Source organism: Carcharhinus amblyrhynchos, chromosome 1 (assembly GCF_965287045.1).
Source record: "Carcharhinus amblyrhynchos chromosome 1, sCarAmb.v2.hapA, whole genome shotgun sequence".
NCBI lineage: Eukaryota > Metazoa > Chordata > Chondrichthyes > Carcharhiniformes > Carcharhinidae > Carcharhinus > Carcharhinus amblyrhynchos.
Window position 1 is genome coordinate 81,818,072 of NC_137324.1, and position 22,253 is coordinate 81,840,324.

The window sequence follows — 22,253 nt, forward strand, 5'->3', positions numbered from 1 at the left end:
ATTTCAAAAGCAACAGAACCCAGTGAATAAACATTTCATTTGGGTATTGGAAAGCCTTGTGAGGTCCCATTGAAATTTCCAGAGATGCTATTGAAATTTCCAGAAAAACTTCTATAAAATTCAAATGAAAGGCTGATGCACAGACTTAAAGCAATGAACATCATAAGTAAAACCCAGAGCAGGACAGGAAATTAGCTGCAAGAGGAAACATGGGTTCATCTGTATGGAAATGATATGGATGGTTCAATGTCGTAAATGGAGTACCAAGGTATTGAAGCTCAGTCGCCACTTTTTAATCATATAGGTGATCTGTAAAGTATTTAGACAAGATAGTAAAATATTAGGAGGCAGTGGAACATAAGAACATAAGAAATAGGAGCAGGAGTAGGCCATCTAGCCCTTCGAGCCTGCCCCGCCATTCAATAAGATCATGGCTGATCTGTCGTGGCTCAGTTCCACTTTCCCGCCCTCTCCCCATAACCCTTAATCTCCTCTCTTATCAAAAACCCATCAACCCGCATCTTAAAAATATTTAGCGAGGCAGCCTCCACCACTTCAACGGGCAGAGAATTCCAGAGATTCACCACCCTTTGAGTGAAGAAGTTCCTTCTCAACTCCGTTCTAAACTGCCCCCCCTTTATCTTGAGGCTGTGCCCCCTAGTCCTACTGTCTTTTTTGAGCGGGAAGAGTCTCTCCACCTCTATCCTATCCATCCCATTCATCATCTTATACGTCTCAATGAGATCTCCCCTCATTCTTCTAAACTCTAACGAGTACAAGCCTAGTTTATTCAGCCTCTCCTCATAGCTCAACCCCCTCAACTCCGGTATCAGCCTAGTAAACCTCCTCTGCACTCCCTCCAAGGCCAAAATATCTTTGCGCAGGTGCGGCGCCCAAAACTGCACACAGTACTCCAGCTGCGGCCTCACCAGTGCCCTATACAGCTGCAGCAAGACCGCCCTACTTTTATATTCAATCCCCCTCGCTATGAAGGATATTGGAATTGCAGAATGACCTACACAGGCGCCTCACATAAATGCTCGTAGATAAAATTCAAAATAGACCAGTTCGAGTGTATGGCGAAAAGTACGGGACATCGAGTGAATCAAACTCATCAGGGAAAAGAGTGGAAGAATTCTAACCTTATGGGAATTATAACTTTGGTGTCCAATGGTTATAGAACAGCCTTCAACAAAGTAGATGGGGAAAAGCTGCTTGAGAACAATAGGGCACAGATTTAAAGTAATTGGCAAAAGAAGTAGCAGTGGCATGAGGGGGATCTTTTTAATGCAGCATGGGTTAGTCCTTGGAATGCTGCGCATGAGAATGAGGTGGGGACAGGTTGACTTGAGACATAGAGGGAATTGGATTATTATTTGGAAAAGAAGAACATGGAGAGCTACAAGCACTATGTAAATTGCTCCTTCAGAGAGCCATCACAGACATGATGAGCTGTAAAGGCCAGTTTTGATCCATTTGTAAAATGAAAGTTGGATATTGTCATATTGAAGCTGTATTAATATTTTGCTGAGGCTGCATTTTGAGAATTGTTTTCTATTCTAGTCGACAAAAGCACTGATTTGTTGGTACAGCTTGGAAAAACAGCCTTGAAAGATGGCAAATAAAAGATTCATTATTAGGGATATACAAGGTACCAAATGAAATTGAAAAATTGACCTGAATCTGTTTTCAAATGAATCACAAAGGCATGATAAAGATGCATAGGTACCCACTGGTAAAATACGAGTTCGGGACTTATGTCACAAACACTTTTCTTCCATGCTAAGACAGGAAGGTGATATGGATGAAGTAAAAGATGAAAAATTCTGAAGTAGCAGTGGTTATATGTTGTGTGGAAAGTTGAGCAGTTGGACTAAAGCACCTCTTCCAACTTGAGTTTTATATTAGTGTTGGTGAAACACTGTACAATTAAGCTGCAAAATGGTCTAAATACGCAGTACCTACATTAGTGGAATATCACATATGTTTAGCACTTGTACAGAATAGTTTCAACTTTGTATTGATTCTGAATTTGTAGTGTAAAGTGAAGACCAAAATTGATTCCATCAGAGAAGTGAAAATCCATTCTTCACCTGACATTGTTGCTGCCATTTGCTGTGTATCTGGTTTGTCCCTGGTTGGATTCAGGCTGCATTTACGTTATAACTGCTGATATTGGTGTGGTGCAAAATTGTTATGGTTCCAGTGTGCATACATCTTTAAATAATTAAAAATGAGAATTTTAAGTTGGAGGGAAATCTAAATTTCCCATACAAGTGGAGTGTTGTGTACTGTTACTCAGAAAAGTAAAATATATTAAAAATGCAACATCCAAAATTTTTGTAATCGATTTAACCTTTTTATATAGGTGATGACTCTTCCAGAGAACTGGAACGCACGAAACAATATCTGAATGATGCATTCCAATCAGGAGCTCAAACGTGCCTCATCTGCATTGCTTCAGTGAAGCGAAATCAGGCAGTAAGTATGGTTACAAGTCTTATAAGTATATTTGCCTCATGGTGAATCTGAAAAAGAGCATTAACTTGTGGTTATTATGAGATTCCCTTTTTAAATTTAACTGTGTTTCAGTTTTTAATAAATATTGCAAATTTATGTTCACAATTACATTTTGCACATTCTAAAAAACAACAATGTTAGCTTTAAGTTTGAGTTTAATGCAGGAAAACCTGATGCTAATTCTTTATGCTTTAAAATTCTAATATTTAACGTAGATGATGGCATATAAGCTGGTTCAATTTTGTTAGCCCCAAAAGTCATGGCCTAGATTTCTTGTTAGCCGCGTTTCTAGATGCATTGCCACTGCCTGCGATGTTTTTTCCAGCCTGATGTTGCTGCCCAATTCTGCTGGGAACTTGTGATCATAACTGGCAGTGGGGAAACTTCAAGGTAAATTGTATGTTCTGCACCCTCTCCTTTTCTTTTCCCCCATGTACTCTATGAAAGGTATGTTTTGTTTGTATAGCATGCAAGAAACAATACTTGTCACTGTGTCCAATACATGTGACAATAAATTAAATCAAATCTAGCAAGCTTAGTGGAGTCAAGGAAGATGAGGGCTCGTTCTCCTCTTACAACAGTAACTGCCGTGTTCGGGTAAGTTTTAAAGGACTAAGTCTGAATCTATGAGTGGGTGGGTCAATTGGTTGGGTGGGGGTGGTGGTGGCGGGTTCATAGGGGTGAAGGAAGAAGGGAGGTGGATGAGTGAGTGGCTAGTTGGGGCAGGGTAGTTAGGTGATTGGAGTGTAGTTGGTGCTCAGTTGAGTTATACAGCTATTAGACCAGGTGTTAAAAATCTATCTTTTTAACCTGTACGAGAAGGCAGCATCTTGCAAATTTCATGGTGTTTTAAGAATTCATATTAAAATCAAGTGTTAATTATATGTAATGTTATAATGTTGAGTTATAAACTTGTAACACAAGTTTAGGTAAGGGACGTTAGTTGTTGGTTGTTGTAAAAACACATTTAGTCACTAATGTCCTTTAGGGAAGGATAGTCTTTCACCCTTACCTAATCTGTCCTACATGTGACTCCAGAGTCATAGCAGTGTCCTCTGAAAAGGCCTAGCAAGCCATTCAATTCAAGGGCAGTTAGGGAGTGGCAATAAATACTGGTCCAGCCAGCGATGCCCACATCCTCTGAATGAATTTAAAACAAAAAGGTGCAGGCTGGATGTTTTCTTCTGTGTGTCTGTCTCAACGGCCAACTCTCAACCTACATTTCAAAGGTAATTGGACTCTGAAGGGGTGCAATGAAATGAAATTTTTTTTATAAAGTATCACCTCAACTTGTATTAATTATTTCCTGTCTTTTCCACCATGTCACCAACTTGACTCATAGATTTTTGCGAATTAGCAAAAAAAAAGGGTAATCAAGGCAATTCTTCCAATAGCATCATAAATGTATAGGAGTTAAAATTTTTGAAATTAGATTTGCTCACTGGGTGAAAGAATACAATATATAGGACACAAACTTAGCACAGTTACTTTAAATACATCTTTTTAAAATGGTCTTTTTCAAGTAAACATGAATACACCTTTTAATATTTTCCCTCTTTAGGTTTGGAGTTGCTTCCGTTGTTACTGTATCTTTCACATGCCATGTATCCAAAAATGGGCAAAAGACAGCATATTTCTTGTATCCTCTGTGTTGGATGATGATTTTGGGAAAAAAGATCATTCCTGGCCATGGTAAGCCACAGATTTTGCTCTCAAAAGAAGGACATTTATTTTAATATTTTATTTTTATTGCACTTAAAGAATTGTACATTTTGAATTAGTGGCTAGCTCAATTGTGTAGTTAACTAATTTAAATAACCTGAAATGGCTTGGTATACTCTTGAGATCTAGTTGTACTTTTCACTTTGTTTTTGTTGTCGTTTTTATAACATGGACCCATTGTCACCCTTAAAATCTGTGATTTGCTTAATAATTATTGAGTGTGGCAAAATTTGTTTTGGAAACTTTCTAAAAAGCTCTTTAGACCCTTTCTCTCAGCTGGAAAATATTTCCTTATGAAGTTTGCTCTAAAATCAGCATCTGGGTTCTGCATGATGTGAAGTTGTACAGGAGATTGATGACTTGGAATTTTAATAATCTATGTATCGGCATCATCAGCTGGGCAAGAAATAAAAATGATAACCATGATCACTTTGTGGAAAAATTATTCTATGAATTTGATTGCTTAAATTTCAGAAGGTTTTGTGATATCTTTGAGATATATGTCGCAAACAAGCATGTTGAAGTTGTTTATTTGAAAATAGAGAAATATCACACTATCTCAATTTGATTTAAAGGGTGGTCGTAATATCATCAATGTGTGATGGTCTGCTTCAGTATTTAGTTTTATAGGTTACACTTGATTATACATTTTTCCACAATTTTAAAACATACCTATATTGTTAGTTTTGTTTTGTAATTTGAAAAATCATTTTTATTTTATTAACTACTCTTTCTTTGAGTGATAACAATTGTACTGAGTGCAATAATGTAAACAATTATTACAAAAAATGCGTGCAGTGCTGGAAAGATGTATAACATTTGAATGGTTTATGGTGTTTTAGGCAGGCAAAATTAATAATTTTGGTTTTACAAAACAAAATTATTTTTGTATTCCTGTTTAGTCCTAAATGTAGGCACCAGTATGAACAATCACAAACTCCAACAAGATACTACTGTTACTGTGGAAAAGTTGAAGATCCCCCACCAGATCCTTGGCTTGTACCTCATTCCTGTGGCCAAGTTTGTGATAGAGAATTCAAGCCTTTATGTGGGCACAAGTGTCTTCTTTTATGCCATCCTGGTAAAGTGATTTAGAATTGACTAATTGTTTTGCTCAATTTCAATCAACTTGGCTGTGAGTCTAAAAGTGTTTTGTGTTTCTGATGTAGGTCCTTGCCCACCGTGTCCAAAAATGGTCTCCATTACATGTTACTGTAAAAAGGCTAAACCAGTCTCCCGACGTTGCAGTGCTAAGGGATGGTCCTGTCAGCAGCCATGTGGCCGGCTCTTAACTTGTGGGCAGCATAAATGTGAAAATCCATGTCATACAGGTTGGTTAATACTACCATGCACCCAAGATGTTAGTTAAGGTGTAAAGATTTGGGAAAATGAGGCAAGATGCAACATGAAGGATTATTGTAGGTATCTTGCAAGTAAAAAGTTGTTTACATCTGGGAATAAATGTTTTAATTTTGACTGTAGGAAGCATTCTATTTGATGAAGAAAAATTTTACCATTGATTTCCAATCATTTTCTGCCCTGTTTAATCCAAATATGATATATGTGTAAAAGCAATAATCTTGGTAATTTATTCTCCATCTGCCTTGCACCCTAAAGAGCATTATATTTTTTGTGATTATTCACAAGTGTAATTTAAATACAGCAGGACAAATAATGTCTTTTAAATTTTCTTCCATCCAATCTAAGGTGAGTGAATTTCCTTTTGTACATAGTTAAATATATATTTATAAATTAACTAAGTCTCCCCTAGGTGAATGTGAGACTAACATAACTTAAATTTGCAACCAGATTTTGAAGATCAATTTTAAGACATGAGAAAATAAGATCATAACATTAGAACGACGAGCAAGAGTAGGCCACCTGGCCCCTCGAGCCTGCTGTGTCATTCAGTAAGATCGCGGCTGATCTTTTCATAGATTCAGCTCCACCTACCCACCTGCTCATCATAACCCTTATTCTGTTACTGTTCAAAAATCCATCTGTCTTTGCCTTAAAACCATTCAGTGAGTGGCTTTAACTGCTTCACTGGGCAGGGAATTGCACTTGGGGGATCGGATACAAGTAGAAAAACTATGCTCTACTTGTAGAATTGTACTGCAAAAGTATTTCATGATGGAAATGGCTTGTACCTGGCTCCAGTTCATGTAGGATTCCTGCAATGGTATAGTGGCCAAGTGGGTTGGCATGGTGGTACTGCTGCCTTACAGCGCCAGGGACCCGGATTCAATTCTGTCTGTGTGGAGTTTGCACATTCTCCTTGTATCTGCGTGGGTTTTCTCCGGGTACTCTGGTTTCCTCCCACACTCTAAAGGTGTGTGGGTTAGGTTGATTGGCTGTGCTAAATTGACTCCAGTGTCAGGGAATAGCAGGGTAAATATGTGGCGTTACGGGAATAGGGTCTGGGTGGGATTGTGGTTGGTGTAGACTCGATGAGCAGAATGACCTCCTTCTGCACTGTTGGGATTCTGTTATTCTGACTGAAGAGCTGCTCATTCTGTTGATTTAATTCCAGAAGTGAGAGAACAGTGTTCTACATTATGTCACACTATCTTCTGCATTTTTGTTGCAATTACTGGTTAAAGAGTGTAGTTTTATTGTTTTTAAAATTACTTGCTTTATTTAAAAATACTTGTTCAAGTACTTAAATGAGAATTCTATATGTACAAAAAATAAAAATTGGCTAGCCAAATCCATGACACGCACAAAAGCTGAGTACTTCCGAGCCTGTCTAAACAGTATATACTGCTATTTAAATTCAGAAAAGTATTCAAAATTGTCCATCATTTAGAAAATTTCTGTTTCAGGTGGATGCCCAGAGTGTCCTCGTGTCAGCAGGCAGCGGTGTTTGTGTGGCAAGAAAACAGCTGAGCGGCTGTGTGCTAAACCACAGTGGCAGTGTGAGGAGGTAACCTGAAGTAAATTACAACAAATGAGCTGGATAAACAATTGCCTTCCTTCATTTGTAATTCTCTTTCTGTGTAGACCTAACTAGAATATGTTATTCTAATCCATTAGAGAATTAGAAATTGAGGAAGGCAGTGAGGGGCAGTCATATTTTAAAGATGCCAGAAACTATTGAGTTGATCATATTAGCCAGTCAATACTCCAAATCTTTGTATTGGTATGAGGAAAATATGTTAATTTTGAGAGTCAGGTGAATAATCTGTACAATTAATTAAGTTTAGATTTGATACACAATTAGAAACTTTAGAATACTCTGTCCTACCATACACAGCTTGTAGTGTTTTCCACCTGGCATCATCAGCCCTGTGATGTGCAGGTTTTTATTAAAATGACTGAAGAAACTCTGTTAGATATATGGGCCATTCCTATAATGTGGAATCAGATTGGTTGAGGAAGAAGTGCAAGCTGGAAATCATTGTTCCTTGGAGGTTAAAAATAAGGCTTTTGGTATGTTTCCAGTTGAATTTCTAAAACCAAAATGTCAACCATTAAATCTGAATGGTGCCCGTAGGTGCCACAGTAAGTTAAACAAATCCTCTTACTGAAACTTTGTCGTTTAGGCTATTCGTTATCTTTATTAATGTGGTTTTGCTTTCAGTAAAACTGCCTGAAAAAAAATATAAACATCATCTTTGGGTGCAACAGTGCTATTCCCTGTGGCTATTTCTAGCAGCTCTTCACTTTGGATTCTGCCAGGACCACCCAGTTCCTGACCTCGTTACAGCCCTGGTCCAAAAATGGACAAAAGGGCTGAACTGAAGAGGTGAGATGAAAGTGACTGCCCTTGACACAAAAGCAGCATTTGTGTGGCATCAAGAAGCCTTAGCGTAACTGAAGTCAATGAGATTTGGTAGTTTGCAATGGAAACGTTTCCATGGGTTGGAGCTTTACCTGCACAAAAGAAGATAGTTGCGATTGTTGGAGGTCAATCATCTCAGTTCCAGGATTGGAAGATTGCAGTTTAAGATAATGTCCTAGGCCCAATCATCTTCAGCCATTTTGTCAATTACTTCCCTCCATCATAAGGTTAGATGTGGAGGTGTTCACTGATTATAGTGTTTAGCATCAATTATGATGTCTTAGGTATTGAAACAGTCCGTGCCTGTATGCAGCAAGGCCTGAAGAATATTTGGTCTTGATCTGATAAGTCTCAGGTTATGACCATTTACAAGAGAGAATTTGACCATCTTGCCTTGATATTCAATGGCATCACCATCAAATCCCCACTACCGACATCCTTAGAGTTATCACTGACAGGGTAGATGCTGCAGGATATTTCCCTTTTGTGGGGAATCTAAAAGTAGTGGCACAATTTAAAAACCAGTGCGGTAAGCATTCAATAGAGCACATATCTCTGCCCCACTATGTTAACTCCAATGTTATTACAATTATGCTGTTCTTCCTGAGGTTTTACCCTGTTGTTACTCTAACTATAAAACTGAAAAAAGAAACCTTTCTATTGAGAGCCATCTCAGAGACGAATCCACATCCAACTGTCTGCTCTGAAAGCCCTCCTCAGCTATGATAATTCCTACCATACCAGCTAAGAAAACTGACAACATTCTTCAAAAGAAAATGTTAATTCGTCCTATGCTTTAAAAATTCCAGAATCTGGATTGGATTCATGCTTTGCCAAAAACTAATGAAAACTTCCTTGGACCATGCCTTATCTGTGTAGCAATTTTTGTTGAAACCTGTTCGTCAGTTTTGAGATACATTATTTACAGATTTAATGGGTGAAAACATTACATATGCCCACTTTCAGTAGCGGAGTGAATAAGGGGTCTCACATTTAAGACTGAGGTGAGGATTGAGTCAATAATCTTTGGAATAATTTTGCCCACGAGTGGTGGAGATTGGGTCATTGAATATATTCAAGACAGATTTCACAGATTCTTGATCTAGAAGAGATAAGTGTTATGGATGTGAGGCAAGAGAGTTGAGGCCACTGAGATCTTATTGAATATACTGTAGGCTCAATGCGTCTACTCCTACTCAGGATCAGCTTGATGTATTAGCTCAAACACATAATTCTAACCTTGTTTGTATCATCACTAGTGCGGAAGACTCCAAGGAATGGTGCAAAAGGTGTAATTTTTGTGTCTTAAATGTGCATCCATTGTTTACAATTTTGTAATTTTACCTGCTGGTTGAATGCAAGATGTATTATATCCATTGTGTTTCTCCAACTTTATGAAGAATCCTGAAGAGTATTAATTGGTCAAGATGTGACTGCCCCAACAAAATTGTAATCCAAAAGTAATTTTGCAAAGTATGGCTTTTTGGGGTGGGGAGGGAAGAAATTGGTTTTGAAAATAGTCAAACTAACAAATGATTTTATGATCAGTTGAACTTATCCTCTTTATTTGTCAAAGACTTCATGTGCAAGTAAAATAAATAGTTTTAAGTATTTAACTTTACAGTAAAATTTGTAATTCAAAATTATTACTGCCTAGGTTTGTGGAAGAACTCTACCTTGTGGTAATCATACATGTGAACAGGTCTGCCATCGTGGAGTTTGTGGAAATTGTCCTCGATCAGGATCCAGGGCTTGTCCCTGTGGAAAGTCAAGTATGTAACATAAAACCTTACAGTTGTCATGTTCTTGACCATTTTTTGTCAATATTTTACCATTCTAAATTCTTTTGTTCACAATTAACATGTATATTGTCTCACTATAATTCCAGCCTTTGGGTGTTATGGTGATTCAGTCCTGTATCTCGGCCTCTTAAAGTCTACCATTTCGGGTACTGAGGAAGTTCTGCACTGTTACACTCGATTACTTAATTGAGTGTAATTAATTACTTACTTTGAGAAATCCAGTGGCTAACTTGATGCAAAATCTCACAAGTAGCGTTCAATGTTACAAGAGATCAACGAGAATATAGAAAGTGTATATAAACTATAAATGCACATATGTTCGCAGGTAGAAGTATGGTAGAACTTGGATTTCATGTTGCTTTGGACAGATGTGTCGTGTTGTAGGGACAGAATAATTTACATAATTGGGGGGAGTATGGCCTGCAATTTTTGAGGCACTTGCCTGTTGATTTGGCAGAGGCTGGCATATAGCCACTACATTGGAGGACTTTATGGCTGGGAAGAGATGATGAAAATTGGCCTAAAAATGTTTTGTGCCCCTTTTTAGGGAGAAATGGGTCTGCTTTCAAAAGAGGGATCAATTTATCTTTATTCCCAGAAATCCTGGAGCTTTTGGAAGACAGTGGCATTGTGATAATGTCACTGGCCTAATAATTCAGAGACCCAGGCTAATGTTCTGGGGACTTGGGCTCAAGTCCCACCATGGCAGCTGGTGGAATTTAAATTCACTTGATACCAAAAAATATCAATAATGGTGGCCAGTCTATTTTACTAATAGCCTTTAGGGAAGGAAATCTGCTGTCTTTACATGGCCTTTCCTATATGACTTCAAAACTATAGCCATGTGGTTGATTCATAGCTGCCCTCTGCTATAACCCAGCAAACTACTCTGTTCAAGAGCAGTTAGGGATTAGGCAGCAAATGCTGATCTTTCTAGTAATGCCCATATCCCTTCAAAGGACAAAAAAGTATTCCCTGCCATGTAATGTGTATGCCAGTACCCATCTGCACATAGGCACTGGCCCACACATGCGGAGAAATGCAATTTATCAATTTATCCAGCATGGTAACAACTCATTTTGCTTTCTTGGTTATTACAATATGCTCTTAGTTTGTGGGTTTCTCAGAACATCTCGTACATAACCATTTCATAGTTGAAGAAAACGTAATATTGGGAAGACTGAAGCCATAATTTTCAGTTTGAGTTTCATATTCTGGATCCTTACTGCTGACATTTTTTCCCCCAACCACGTATTATGCATAATCACAAAAACTCACCTTGAGAGCAAAATTCCTTTTTATGTTGTTTAAAAACTTTTTTGTTTCTTGTGGATAGAAACCAGAAACAAACTAAAAGAGTTCATTGCCTTATCCAGAATCTGCACTGCCCTGCACAGAGGATATACCAACCTGTGGTGACACTTGTGACAAGCGATTGGAGTGTGGCCTTCATAGATGTTCAATGCGCTGCCACAGAGGTCCCTGTGAAACCTGTAGACAGGTGAGGGCATGCATCTGTTCATTAATGTATTATTTTAAAATATAGAAATATGTTAAAAGTTTAAAAAAAAACGCAAATGTAGTTTTAGAGAAGGTTAGCTGACTTCCCTATTCCTGTCGTTTGTATTTTCCGGAATTAACCTGCTTTTAGTGTGAGAAGCGAAAGGAGTTTTGTTGATGTCTGTTTTTTCACTATGCTGCAAAGGTGATGCTTTGAAACAGTATTTTACATACAACCTTGCTGCAAACTGAATAAACTTCTTAACTGAAACATGAATGCTCTTGTAGGACAGAAACCATCCACAGTGCACAGTCATGATAACTAGTGCCGATTCGAATGTTAAAGACAGAAACATAGAAGATAGGAGCAGGAGGAGGCCATTTGGCTGATCATCCAAATCAATAGTCTAATCCCGCTTTTTCCCCATAACCTTTGATCCCATTCACCCCAATGCTATATCCAGCCACCTCTTGAATACATTCAATGTTTTGGCATCAACGACTTCCTGTGGTAATGAATTCCACAGGCTCACCACTCTTTGGATGAAGAAATGTCTCCCCACCTCTGCCCTAAGTGGTCTATCCTGAAACCTCATGATATGGAGATGCTGGACTGGGGTGGGCACAAAAAGAAGTCTCACAACACCAGGTTAAAATCCCAACAGGTTTATTTGGTAGCACAAGTGTTTGGAGCACTGCTACTTCACCAGGTGAATGGCCAGTCAGATCCTCACTGTGACCCCTGGTTTTGGATCCCCCCACCATCGGGAATATCCTCCCTGCATCTACTCTGTCTAGTCCTGTTGGAATTTTAGAAGTCTGAGATTCCCCCCCCTCATTCGTCTGAATTCCAGTGAATCTTAACCTAGTCAATCTCTCTTCTTCCGTCAGTCTCGTCATCTCTGGAATCAGCCTTGTAAAGTTTCGCTGCACCCCCTTGAGAGCAAGAACATCCTTCCTCAGAAAAAGAGACCAAAACTTCATACACTACTCTAGGTGTGGCCTCATCAAGGCCCTGTATAATTGCAACAGTGCATCCCTGCTCCTGTACTCGAAACTTTTTGCAACGGAGGCCAATATACCATTTGCCTTCTTTAAGTTTAACAAATCTTGTGGCTGCTTGAAATTGTTAGCTGAATGTTCCTGATGAATGCCTATTATACGTGGATGAAAAAATGCATCATGGGAGAAGCATTGTATGATTCAAGATGTCTCAATTAACTGCTTATAATGAACATTTTTAGGGCTGTAATATTACTATTTTCTGCAACTGGTATAAAATGCATCTTATATTGATTGAAAAGTTCAAAGCAATACAAGTTGTTCAAACTAGAAAGCAAATAAAGGATGGCAGGGATTGTTTTGAAATATTAAATAAATTGCTTTATTTTGAATCCTTGGATATGACAGAATATAGAAACAGTTGCAATAGATGGGGTGGGATTCTCCCAAAAAGGTGCCAAATTTGCAGCAAAACTGGAGTAAATCTGGCTGACTTTTTAACAGGATTTTGAGAATGAATCTCCCACACGCTGCATCAGAGTCCTAGCATGAATCATGCTAAAATTCAGTGGGCGGGCCAGTATTCCCACTGGAGAGGCTGAGCAGACCACTGTACATTGTGTGTGGGGGGGCGGGGGGGGTGCGGAACAACAATGATCCCCCCCACACTGATGACCAGCACCGATCACTGGCGCCTCTCCTGTCTCTGATCGCAGAGCAGAGTGGAAGTGGGACCTTTCCCTATCCCCATTGATCTACCCCCCCCCCCACCTTAGGCCCCCTTGGCACACCCTAATGCCTGGTGGGCAGTGCCACTGTGCCCCCTGGTCACTGCTGCTTTATGCCTTGGGCAATGCCAGGCTGGTACTGCCAAGCTCGCAATGCCTGAGGGCAGACCCCCTTACCCTCAACCTCTAGGGGGGTCTCGATGGCCCCCCTTCACTCTAGCAGAGTTGGGCTGTCAGCGCCCTGCTAGTGGGGAGCTATTGTAAACCCCGCTGGAGTGAAACACTTCTGGTGGGGAGGGAGACTCTAGCAGGCCTGGGACTGAAGCCTCCAGGCCAACTTATGATATTAAAGTGATGGCATAACTTAGTCAGCTCCATGCCAATTTCTGGCATAGAGCTGACAATGTCAGATATCTGACCGGCGGAGGTGCGCAGAGGCCATGGTGCCCAGTGGGAAACCCAATACGCAGCCTCTGCTTAAGTCTCCTGGCCCACTGTGCTGCTAGAACTGGGAGAATCACCCTCGTGTTCTTTCCAAACAAAATAATTGCCACAAAATCATCTCATTTTAAGTGTGGCGTGTAATGTCTAATTTCCCAGTAAAATCAATAATTGTTGCCATCAATCCCAATAATAACAAATTGAAATTTGTATGTACTAATAATGCATGGAAAATTTCATCAAACCATAAGTGAAAATTTATGGATAGAAGTTTGTCTTAGGAGATGACACAAGACAGAGTATCGTTATAAGCAATATCTTAACTGCAGTTGAATTGAATATTTGGTATTCTATTCTGTAGTTACACTGTCACATGAATTAACAGAACCACCATGTGGACTACAGAGGAAAGATACTTAAGAAGGATGTCAGAAAGGAGAGGGAAATCACTATTACATGTAACATCAGTTATTTTGACTGGAATAGCCTCAAAGCTTTTGTTGGGGCAAATTCTGAATGAGGTCATGACAAAATTGTGGTGGTTATTAAAGTTATGAAGCAACAGTCTTTTCCAGGCTTTGTAAAGAAATAAGGTACTTGATACAGCATGGTAATTTGATTGAATCAATCAGTGCAATGCTGTCACTTCAATTCAACGAACTCCCATCAGTATGAGGTGGAGAAGGTTAAGTTAAGTGCAGTAAGAAGTCTTACAGCACCAGGTTAAAGTCCGACAGGTTAATTTGCAGCACAAGCTTTTGGAGTCTTAGGCTCCTTCAGGTGAATGAGGAATTGTATTCACATATACAGACACAAACTCAATTTACAAAATAGTGGTTGGAATGCGAGTCTTTACAGATAATCAAGTCTGAAGGGTACAGACAATGTGAGTGGAGAGAGGGCCAAGCACAAGTTAAAGAGATGCGTATTGTCTCCAGCCAGGACAGTTAGTGAGATTTCGCAAGCTCAGGCAGGTGGGGGCCACAGACAGTGCGACATGAACCCAAGATCCCGGCTGAGGCCATCCTTGTGTGTAGAACCTGGCACCAGCCTCCGCTCAATGATTCTGTGTTGCTGTGTGTCGTGAAGGCTGCTCTGAAGAACGCCCACCCGAAGACCAGAGACCGAATGCCCGCGACAGCTGGCCTTCCCCAACAGGAAGGGAATACTCCTGCCTGGTGACCGCCGAGCAGCGTCCGCATGGTCTCCCCAATGCACCATGCCTTGGACATCCCCTCCTGCAGTACATCAGGCAGACAGCACCGGCCGAGTCGCAAGAGCACGCACAGTGCACTTGGTGGATGGTGCCCCCACGCGAGATGACGGTAACCACGTCGGCGATCTGGTGCGTCCTGCAGAGGTCGCTGTGGCAAGGCTGCGTGGTGCCACGGCCACTGTTCTCCTGAAGGTTGGGCAGCCTGCTGTGGACAATGGTCCGCCCAAGGTTGTGCAATTGCTTGAAGGCGAGAAGTGGAGGTGTGGGGACAGCCCGGGCGAGATGCCTGTCCTCGTTGATGACATGCTGAAGCCCCTCTGCTCCAGGGAAGCACTGGACGATGAAGGGAATTCTCTACCACGCCCCGTGCCCATCCCCTGAGCAGATCAGCGTGGTTTTTCGTTGTGGCAGTTCGGACTTGTCGATTGATGAGTCGAGCACCTTATCTTATGAGGGTATCTTTCAGTCACTGTAAGTATCTGTTGCGATCCTCCTCATCTGAGCGGATCCTGTATATGTGGAGCTAAATAAGCAGCCCCTGAGATAGGGGATTGAGGGATCACTAGACAGTGTCAAGCTAAATGTGCAGAGGAGGAAGAGCTCAATTGATGGGGAAGGCTAAGCTGAGTCATAGTAGGCAGCTGTCAAAATGGCCTTTTGTATAGGTGCAAAATATCACATTTCTGATGTTTTAGCAATGCAACTGAAGGTTGTCCCACCAGATCTGACGGCAGATTCAGGGCAGATGCTCTCCAAGCATATTCTAGATTATGAAGGAGGATTTGTTGTACCAGATGGAGTACTAGAAGACCATCTTTGATCTCAAAAGTAGGCAGCAAAGGTGAACTTAAGCAATTAAAGGACAGAGCATTGGAGGCAATGGTGGAAGGATAATTTGAACTTTGCAAAAATTTGGGTGTGTCTGCTAAATATGGAATTTGTTTTTTAGTTGTCCAAATGGTTCTGGTTCTTAGGTTTGCAATGTGCTCTCTGATTTTATATCAGGTGAATGGAGAAATTTAACTTCTTATTAAAGGCATAAACAAAAGTTCCTTGTTGGATGAGATAATTGCCATATAAATCTTCAAAACAGTAGGGTTCTTTTAGTTTGTGGAATCAAAACTAATCAGATCATTCATCACCTGTCTACTTTTAGAATTTTAATCGTGTTTAGGGTATCGAAGTAATGTTTGATGTCTTCCATTAGAAGGACTGACTTATAAATCACTTAAAATATTCTACATTTCAATTTGATAGTGGGTTGGCAGACTGGATTATTCCAGGACATAAATTCTTTATATGGAAATCACAAGACTATAGATGGGTGCATTTTTGAAGTTTTAAAAAACTTAGTGTATCCCAATTTCTTTAAATAATCGGTATACAATAATTTGAAGATCATTGAAAAACATTAGATAAGTTTAGATAGCAGCACTTCTAGAATCGTTAACTTTTAAAGCCCAAAAAATTAACTATGACTTTAGTTTTTAAAGATCAAGAAATTTGTATTCTATTAGCTGGGATATTACCATAATATTTCTATTGCTGAAAATTCAGAAGTAGATGTGGTAATTTTGGAAGAAAAAATCTGGAGATGCATATCATTCTTAACGGTATCCTGAATAAATTAGAAATGGCTCTACTCTAAATTTTGTCACCTTGAAGCCATCCTGAATAAGGGTTAGGTCTTCTATCAGGATTCTTAAATGTGTTCGTTTCCAATTTGCAGGAAGTGGAAAAACAATGTCGCTGTGGGAAGCATTCAAAGACTTTGCCATGCCACAAGGAGTACCTTTGTGAAACAAAATGTCTCAAATTGCGTGATTGTCAAAGGCATCAGTGTAAGAGGAAGGTAAGTGTGAAAGCCAGTCTGATTTTGGAATTTGTGCTAGTTATTTTCATAGCAGTAATGCACAAGAACCATGCAAGTTTATCCTCTGAGCTATCCACCTTTTCATTAGACAAATTACTAGAACAAATTTCAATTTAATTTAAATAAAGTGGTTGATCAGTAGTAATGAATCAGCCAGGTAATCATGCATTTATTGGGAACCATATATAGGAAAGCATAATTGGAGCTGCACACTATTCATTTATATAGTGTTTTGAGTGCAACAAAACACCACGGGATGCTTCATACTACTTTAAAACAAAGTTTGATGCAATCGCATAAGGCAATATTAAGGGAGATAATGAAAAGCTTGGTCAAAGAGCTGTGTCTTAAAATATCTTAAAGGAGGAAAGAGCCGTGAAGAGAAAGAAATAGGCAATCTTATTGATGAGTGGATATGTGGTGGAGAGCTCAGCTTGCGGGTAAATGTAAATGAACAGTCTGGTTCAACCTCAGTTGGTTGCCTGAGAGATGTTTATCATTGTGTGTGGGGAACAGATTTGTACAGGACAGAAAAAAGCAATGGCTTTGGTCTTCCCATTGTTTAGTTGAAAGAAATTTCTGCTTATTCAGTACTGCATGCCTGACAAACAGTTTAACAAATTAGAGGCATTCGAGGAAACTCATGTGTTCTTGGATGATATCACAAAGGGGCAGCATATTGATGAGAGACAGGCAAGTGCCAAGGATAGATTCTTGGGATGTAAGAGGTAAGTAAAAGTGAGTTGAGGAGGATGCAAGGAGGTTTCAAGGGGATTTGGGTAGGCTGAGTGAATGGGCAAGAACATAGCAGATGGAATATAATGTGAATAAGTGTCAAGTTATTCATTTTGGTAGAGCAAACAGAAAGATGGAGTTTTTTTTTAATGGTGAGAGGTTGGGAAGTGTTGGTGTTCAAAGGGACCTGGCTGTCCAGAAATTAGGAAGGCAAATTGTATGTTGTCCTTCATTACAATGGAATTTGTCTTGCTACAATTGCATAAGAGTCATAGCAACACTGCACCCTGGAATATTGTGTACAGTTTTGGTCTCCTTAGCCATAAGAACATAGGAAGTAGGAGCAGGAGTAGGCCATCTAGCCCTTCGAGCCTGCCCCGCCGTTCAATAACATCATGGCTGAGCTGAAGTGGCTCAGTTCCACTTTCCCGCTTTCTCCCCATAACCCTTAATTCCCTTGTCTACCAAAAACCTATCTACCCGTGTCTTAAATATATTTAGCGAGGTAGCCTCCACCACTTCAACGGGCAGAGAATTCCAGAGATTCACCACTCTTTGCTCTGTCTGTCTCTCTCTCTCTGTGCATTAAAGGATTTACTTGCCATAGGGGAAGTTCAGTGGAAATTCACTACACTCGGATAGCGGGTCCTCTTATGAGGAGAGATTGAGGAAACTGGGCCTATAAGCTTGAGTTTCGAGGAATGAGAGGTAATCTCACTGAAACTTAACAAAATTGTGAGACAGATAAGTGTGGACTCACTGGCAGGTGAATCTAGAACCAGGAGACAGAGGGTGGGAGTTTCTGGCCATACTCGCCCTATAACCAGAAAATCCCTTGCCCGTCCGAGGTCAACAAAGTTTTTAGTGGTCCGCCCCTTGCCTTTTTATGATTCCTGTGGCAAGTGGAACGGGAAAATTCACCCTGTAGTCTCAGAATAAAGGACAGGCCATTTAAGCCTGAGTTGAAGAATTTCTTCATTCAGGGTTCTGAATCTTTGGAATTCTCTATTCCAGAGGACTTCAGAGCTCAGTCTTTGAGCACGTTCAAGACAGAAGTCGATAGGTTTCCAGATACTAATGACATCGAGGGATGTGGGAATAGTGGAAAAAAAGAATCAGCTATTATTAGATGTGATCTATTTGAATGGCGGAGGAGGCTCAATGTGTCGAAACCTACTCCTATTCCTATTTTTGTTCTTAACTGGGAATGAGAAGAAAAGTAATTGCAGATGATTCTCTAGCTGTGACTGGAAAAATAAAAGTAGAACCAGGCAAAGGCACAGGAATGTTTTAAAATGAAATTTGACGCTGAGCCACATGAGTTATTGGGATAGATGAGATAGCTTGGCTAAATACGCAAGTTTTAAAGGAAGATAGGGAGGTAAGCCGAGGTTTAGGGAGGCAGAGTAAGCGACTAATAGCTGAAAACGCACCAGTGAAGTGGTTAAAATTGGGGATGCTCAGAGGCCAGAGGAAATTGTCGAGATAGGCAGGAGTGAGGTCATGGAGGAATTTGAGAACGTGGATACAAAATTTGAAATTGTGACTTTTCTTGAGTTTTAATGCAAGTGGAGCGTACAGGGGTCCACGGATGAACAGGACTTGAGTTAGGACATGGGCAGTGGGGTTTTGGATGACCTCACATTTACAGTATATAGAACATAGAAGATTGGTGAGGTGTGCATTGGCATAGTTAAATCTAGAGGTAGTAAAGACCTGGTGAGGATTTCAGGAACATATGGGTCAAGACAGAGTTCAAGTACTGTAATGGAAGTGGAAGCAGGTGATTGATCTTAGCTGTGCAGCTGCTGAAATATGTTTGAAATCTAATTTTGGTGAAATATGAATCAGCATTCCCCAAAAGCAAATTAATTGCTTGATTCATTGCTTTTAAAGATACCTAACTCTGTGGAAAATGGTCACCAAACCTATCCACAAAACAACATATCTATCTGCAGACAATAATTTGTGTGTTGAGACTATTGGGAAATTTGAGATGCAATGAAGAATTTTATGTATGCACTTTTAATTTTAAACAATCCCAAGTCTGCCTTTTGAACAAAAATCTTGTGAATATTCTTTGTTTAGATGCAAGATATTGTCCACTTGGTCAAATTTTTGAAATTGACTTTGCACAACCTGTTTCAGCCTTACTTGCCAGCAGATGTCACTGTTCTGTGATTAGAAGCAGAAACCTGACTTAAAAATTCTATGGGATTATTGAAGCCAGTTTAGATGACTCATTGGTGCACAAATTGAGATTAGCCAGTACATGGACTAGGGCTCAAATTTTGAACTTTTCTGGTCTGTAAACTATCATTTGATGTTTTTATCCATTGGACCACAAAGAGTTTCTCTATTATTAATTTACAAACTAGATTTGGGAATGGCTGATCAGTGTTGGCCTAGTCAATGATGCCCACAGCAATTGTTTTAATTGTTTGTGTAGAGTCTGAAGTACAGACCTTTAGATAATTAGCTACAAATAAAAACAAAAAAACGCTCAAAATACATATTGATTCATGCAGCATGAGTGGAAAGGGAAACAATAACAGTTTTAGGAAAATAGTTTATTGGAGCTGGAAAAAGTTAGAAATGTAATTAAGGTTTTAAGAAGTGAAAGGGGAATGGTGGAAAAGAGCAAAAGCTAAGGTGTGTGATTTGCAATGAGATAGGGCAGAAGTAGACCATACTTTCTGAAGTCTGCTGTGCCATTCAGTATGGTTATGGCTGATCTTGGTCTTCATCTCCACTTTCCATTGCTCTCCCTATATCTCCTGAGTGATCAAATATTTGTCTATTCCAACCTTAAATTTAGTCAAGAATGGAGCATTGAGAATCCTCCGCATAGAGGATTCCAAAGATTTACAACTCTTAACTCAAGAAATTTTTCTCATTTCAGTCCAAAGTGGTCAATTCCTTCTCCTGAGACTGCACCTCTGCGTACTAGATTTCCCAGCTAGTAGAAACAAGCCTTTTCATGTTTTATGTTTTGAGAAGGTCCCTTCCATGCTTCTAAATTTTGGAGAATATAAATACATTTTACTTGGCCTCTCATCATGGGTCAACCATCTTGCCTTATGCTCCAATCTAATGAAACTTCACAATCCTGTCTCCAATGCAAGCAGATCCTTCTTTAAATCTGGTGACCAGGAATACTCTCACCAAAGCTCTGTACAGTTACAGCAGGACCATCTTATTCTGTACTACTCCCTTGCAATAAAGGTTAGCATGCATTTGCCTTCCTAATTGCTTGCTCTATTTGCATGCTAACTTTGAGTTCCTTTTTATGAGCACACCCAAGTCTCTGAAGATCATCATGTGCATGTTTCGCACCTTTCAAAAAGATTCTGCTTTTCTATTCTTATGACCAAAGTGGACATCCTCTCACATCCCCACATTATGTCCATCTATCCTCTTGTTGTCCAGTCCCTTGACCAGTTTATATTTGTGTAGCCTCACTGTGCCCTCTTGCAATTTACTTTTTCACCTAGCTTTGTATTAGCAAACTTAGATCTGTCACTGTCTCTTCACGTAAATTGTTAGACATTGTAAATAGCTGAGATCCCAGCACTGACCTTTGCAGCATTCTACTAATCACAGCCTGCCAACTTGAATGTCCCATTCTGCCTAATCCCCAATCCATTCTAATATATTACTCCCAACTGCATGAGCCCTTATTGCCTATTAATGTTTGTGGCACCTTATTGCATCGTTTTTTTGGAAATCGAGGTATACCATATTTACTGGCTCCCCTTTTAAGCTACGTTTACATCCTCAGAAAACGAATACATTTGTTCTGTCAAGCCACATGCACTTTGCCTGATGACAGGGTGGGGGAGATTAAATGACAGTAGGATTGGTGATACAAGGTCAAAGGGGGTGGTTATGAGCCAAGCAAAAATGAGGTAAAGAACAAGACCGTACCAAAAACTACGAAGAAAGAAAACAAAATGGGAGAAGGGATTGCGGTCTGAAATCATTGAGCTCATTGTGGAGTGCCTAATCAAAAGATGAGATGCTATTCCTCAAGGTTGCGTTGAGCTTCTTTGGAATAATGCAGGAGACTGAGAACAGCTTGGAAGCATGATGAAGAATTGAAATGATAGATAACTGGAAGTTCAGAGTAATATTTGTAAACTGAAGGTGTTTTGCAAAACATATGTTCTTATTCACATCATCTGTATTTAGTCTCTCCGGTGTACAACAGACTGCATTGTGAGCAGTGAATATGGCATACTAAATTGAAAACACTTTCACCTGAGTAGGTTTTTGAGGTCTTGGACAGTGAGGAGAGAGGAACCAAAAGGACAGATGTTACACTTCCATGTGCCTGCTTGGAAAGCTACCACGGAAAGGGGACAGAATGCTGACAGTGATCGAAGGGTGGGCCAGAAAAGTCATAGTGAATGGTTTATTTGTAATGCTGAAAGGGCAGCAGAAGATGTACTTGGGGATGGCATCTCTTGGATGTGTGGAAATGACAGAGGATGATCCATTAGATAATGGACGCTGCTGGGGTGGAAGGTGAGGACAAAGAGAACCCTATTCTGGGAGGAAGGGGTGAAAGCAGAAGTGTGGGAAATGGGATGGATAGAGGTTAATAGCCAAGCGACTAATATGTTGTGAAAATGAAGGGATGTCAGAAGGACTGAAATGGAAGGTGACAGCAAGCAAACTGGAGGATAGGAATGGAGTCTTTGCAGGGGAGGCCTGGATTGGTAGCTGTGGTAGTCTATGTGCTCATAGTAAACATTTGTTGCTCGCGATTCCCAGAAATGGAGGCAGAGAGTTTGAGGAAGAGGAGTTGGAGATGAATTATGAGAGAAGGATGAAAATTGATGAAGTTTGCCAGTTCAAAGCAAAAGTGGGAAAAGGCAACGATACAGTCATCAATGTACTGGAAAAAAAGAGCTGAAAGAGAGTGCTC

General features: G+C 40.0%; 1 protein-coding gene across 2 annotated transcripts in view; it reads left to right on the forward strand.

Annotated features, from left to right (window-relative positions):
* The window catches only part of nfxl1 (nuclear transcription factor, X-box binding-like 1), a 115,923-nt gene that overhangs the window by 8,470 nt on the left and 85,200 nt on the right, over positions 1-22,253 (forward strand). For both annotated transcript variants that reach the window (XM_080187990.1, XM_080187997.1), the window contains exons 3-10: positions 2,369-2,481; positions 4,082-4,212; positions 5,145-5,323; positions 5,412-5,573; positions 7,068-7,168; positions 9,684-9,798; positions 11,205-11,329; positions 16,445-16,567. In XM_080187990.1, coding sequence (XP_080044116.1) covers positions 2,369-2,481; positions 4,082-4,212; positions 5,145-5,323; positions 5,412-5,573; positions 7,068-7,168; positions 9,684-9,798; positions 11,205-11,329; positions 16,445-16,567 — 1,049 coding nt within the window. The remainder of the gene's footprint in view (positions 1-2,368; positions 2,482-4,081; positions 4,213-5,144; positions 5,324-5,411; positions 5,574-7,067; positions 7,169-9,683; positions 9,799-11,204; positions 11,330-16,444; positions 16,568-22,253) is intronic.